The sequence below is a fragment of the Volvox carteri genome (assembly GCF_000143455.1).
Source record: "Volvox carteri f. nagariensis unplaced genomic scaffold VOLCAscaffold_19, whole genome shotgun sequence".
In the NCBI taxonomy this organism is placed as follows: domain Eukaryota; kingdom Viridiplantae; phylum Chlorophyta; class Chlorophyceae; order Chlamydomonadales; family Volvocaceae; genus Volvox; species Volvox carteri.
Genome location: NW_003307562.1, coordinates 1,525,242 through 1,528,151, shown reverse-complemented (window position 1 = coordinate 1,528,151; position 2,910 = coordinate 1,525,242). Strand labels below are relative to the sequence as shown.

At 53.2% G+C, this 2,910-nt stretch overlaps 1 protein-coding gene across 1 annotated transcript in view; it reads right to left on the bottom strand.

Annotated features, from left to right (window-relative positions):
• Positions 1-1,237, bottom strand: part of VOLCADRAFT_91098 (uncharacterized protein) — a gene marked incomplete at both ends in the record, with an annotated part of 8,792 nt that extends 7,555 nt beyond the window's left edge. Inside the window, 3 exons of the mRNA XM_002950524.1 lie at positions 327-392; positions 524-563; positions 1,068-1,237. Of these exons, the coding sequence (XP_002950570.1) occupies positions 327-392; positions 524-563; positions 1,068-1,237 (276 nt within the window). The remainder of the gene's footprint in view (positions 1-326; positions 393-523; positions 564-1,067) is intronic.
• Positions 1,238-2,910: the final 1,673 nt, after the last annotated feature.

Sequence of the window (2,910 nt, the reverse complement as noted above, 5' to 3'; positions counted from 1 at the left end):
GAGGAAGGGCCCCGGGCAGGGGGCCGGGGAGGCGAATGAGGAACGGCGAAGGGGGCCGGGGGGAGCCACGATGTACGGACGCAGGAAGGAAAAACAAAAGAGGGCGTGGCGTTGAAAACTGTTGAAGGTCTCCATAAAGCCAAAAATGAAATGCCCACAGGCGTGCGGCACGCCGTACGGCACGTGCTTGTGGCCACATTCTAAGAGCCGTACTAGTACGGCACCGAACACATATCCGCAGAAAAAGACCTGACTGAAACCCCCTCCCCCCCCCCCGTGTACTTCGTTTACTGGGAGATGTGCAAATTGCGAAATTGTCCACGCACCTGACTGGGGCCCGACGTGCCGTTGCCGTCGCCGTCGCCGTCACCACCGTCGTACCCCAACGCCGCCTCTAGAGCCGACGACACCGCATGGAGTTCCTCCGTACTTGCACTGTAGGTACGGGCCGCTTTGCGTACGACACTCCCGTCCTCCAGGTCATCCTCTAGTTCTTCGACGGCCGCCGATGCATCGTCCCGACCTCCCGTAGTGGAGAACCTCCGGCCGCCCGCTTGCTGTTGCTGCGGCGCCGGCGGCGGCGCCGGCGGCGGCGGACGGTGGAGACGAAATGAGCCGCCCCCTTCGGTGCCGCCTGCGTGCGTTCAAGATTCGATCGCGACAGCGCATGGGCACCGGCATCGTGTGAGGAGCGGATGACCCCTAAAAACGAATTGCTCAACCGGGCGCTAATCTTCCGCTCATCCGCCCATCCATTCTTTTCCTTGCTTTGCCCGTGGTTTTTTGCAACTCTCTAGAAGCGAAAATAAAAAGACACTGAAAGCGCACCTACATTTCCGCGGTCTTGAAGACCACCAGGACAGCAGCAACCTTGGATTCAACTTCCTGCAAATGAAAACGCACAGTTTTCCCTCTTCTTGTAGGAGCAAATTAAACAAATTATTTCAGGTAATTTCACGTAATAAAAAACAGGAGCACACATACAGGCCATGCCACCTACGGAATATGCCCGCTATGCTGCTGGCCGCTTGCCGACTACAAGGATCTTCGTTCGCGCGCAGCCTCACCGTTTGAGGCTAGGCTTGTACAGGAACAGCCCATGGATTAGGAACACCCCTGCAAAGATGTGACCAAAGATGGCCATTGGAAGCCACAGCGCCAAAATCACACTGTCGTTCTCCACGCGTGATAATGCGATCGCCACATCTGGCGCTATGTCCGGCGAAGGCTCAGCCATGGCTGGTCCAAGCCGCGAAATCAAAGCTGCGCTGAGAGAAGTTGTAAATGCTAGCTGTGCAGCTGGGTAGGCAGGAAAATAGAAGTAGGCTACTTTTTTATCAGTTGTTTGAGTGCATGACCCACATGCGTTACAAGAGGATTGTCAATGAAAGATTGAAGCCATTACGGAAGGAGCTGGACTTGTTGACCCACGGGTCTGTGCGCCTAAGAAACAACACCGATTACGATAAACTAGGGTTCTGGTTTTGGTTTTGTTTTACAACGTCACCATCTGCTCTGCAAAAGAGCCACAGAAGAGAATGCAATCCACAGTGCTGTTTTGCCGAAGAAGCGAGATGGGTCTAAATTCGGACACGAGCACGACATTTTTGGAACGATGGCAGTTCGTAGACTACATACACTAACAACATCAACTATGAACTGTGATGTCATATGAATGCGCCGTATGGCTGCCTTCGCCCCTTCAGGGTGTTGTATACGAGCCCGTCGGGCTCTACTGCAGCAACGAACTGTTTCATCAGCGATAACGTGAGCAGCAGTTCAAAAGTTTGGTGATCTTCTCGCCTGCGTCCGAAGTTCGTCCGACCAACGTGTGCCACAACGACGTTTGCTTCACTTCTTTCATCCGATCTTTAACCCTGCCCATGGTAGTGGGCGAGCTGGGCAGCAGCTGGAACGTTATAATAATAATAATAATAATAATAATACCTCTTGTCATAATAAGTACCTCTTCTAAATCGTCAGTCATTATTGGAAGCGCGAGGCCTTCGGCACGGCAAGCCGTCATGGGGCAATGGTCGCGCAATTTGTATGTTCGATTCGCAAGGCGACGTCATCTTCATGTCCTTCAACAAAAAATACGGTATCGTATGGACCGAAATATAGCGCGAGAAACGTTCCCTCCCCCCCCTCCCGGAGTGCCTATGCCCCGGAGTGGAAGTTGGCTAACGAACTACGGCGAGGCCAGGAACTGTTGATATCTCGTCCAGAACTCCTGCATATCGTAGTTTGGCGGGATACCTGTACTGGTTCTGGAGCGGATTTCCGAGATACACTTTGTATTTATGGCAGGGTCTTGCCTTTTATCCTCGCTCTAATCCCAGACCTATGTAACGTATAACGAGGTGATCGCTCTGTATTCGCTGCTTAGTTTTCAGGTTATGAGCCCCGCGCAAGGATAGTGTCGCGGTCTGCCGGAACCAGCCAACTGCGGGATTGCAGTCTCAGGATAAGAGCGGCTCTGGTACATTTGAGCCTGGCTGCAGGCAGGGAGGCTACATACAGCCGGATTTGCGAAATGGCCGAACAATCGAAGCGGGTCCCGAAGTTGGAGTCGATCGCCGACTACCCGCAATGGGAGCCGAGGGCAAGAAATGCCCTGATTCTGGATGGTTATTGGGATGTAGTCAACTCTGCTCCTATTACCTCTGTCGAGAAAGGTTTAATGGCGAAGGCCGCGCTGATCATGATGGTCGGCGACAAGTTCCTTCAGGAGATTGATCAGTGCGCGACATCAGCTGCTGGATGGGCATATCTGAAGAAGATCCACAGCGAGAATCAGAAAGGGCACCAGCTACTCTACGACGCACAAATACGCAGCCTCAAGAAGGGTAACGATGAGCGCGTCGAGGATTACGTTAAGCGCACCATTCAGCTGCGTACCAAGCTCAA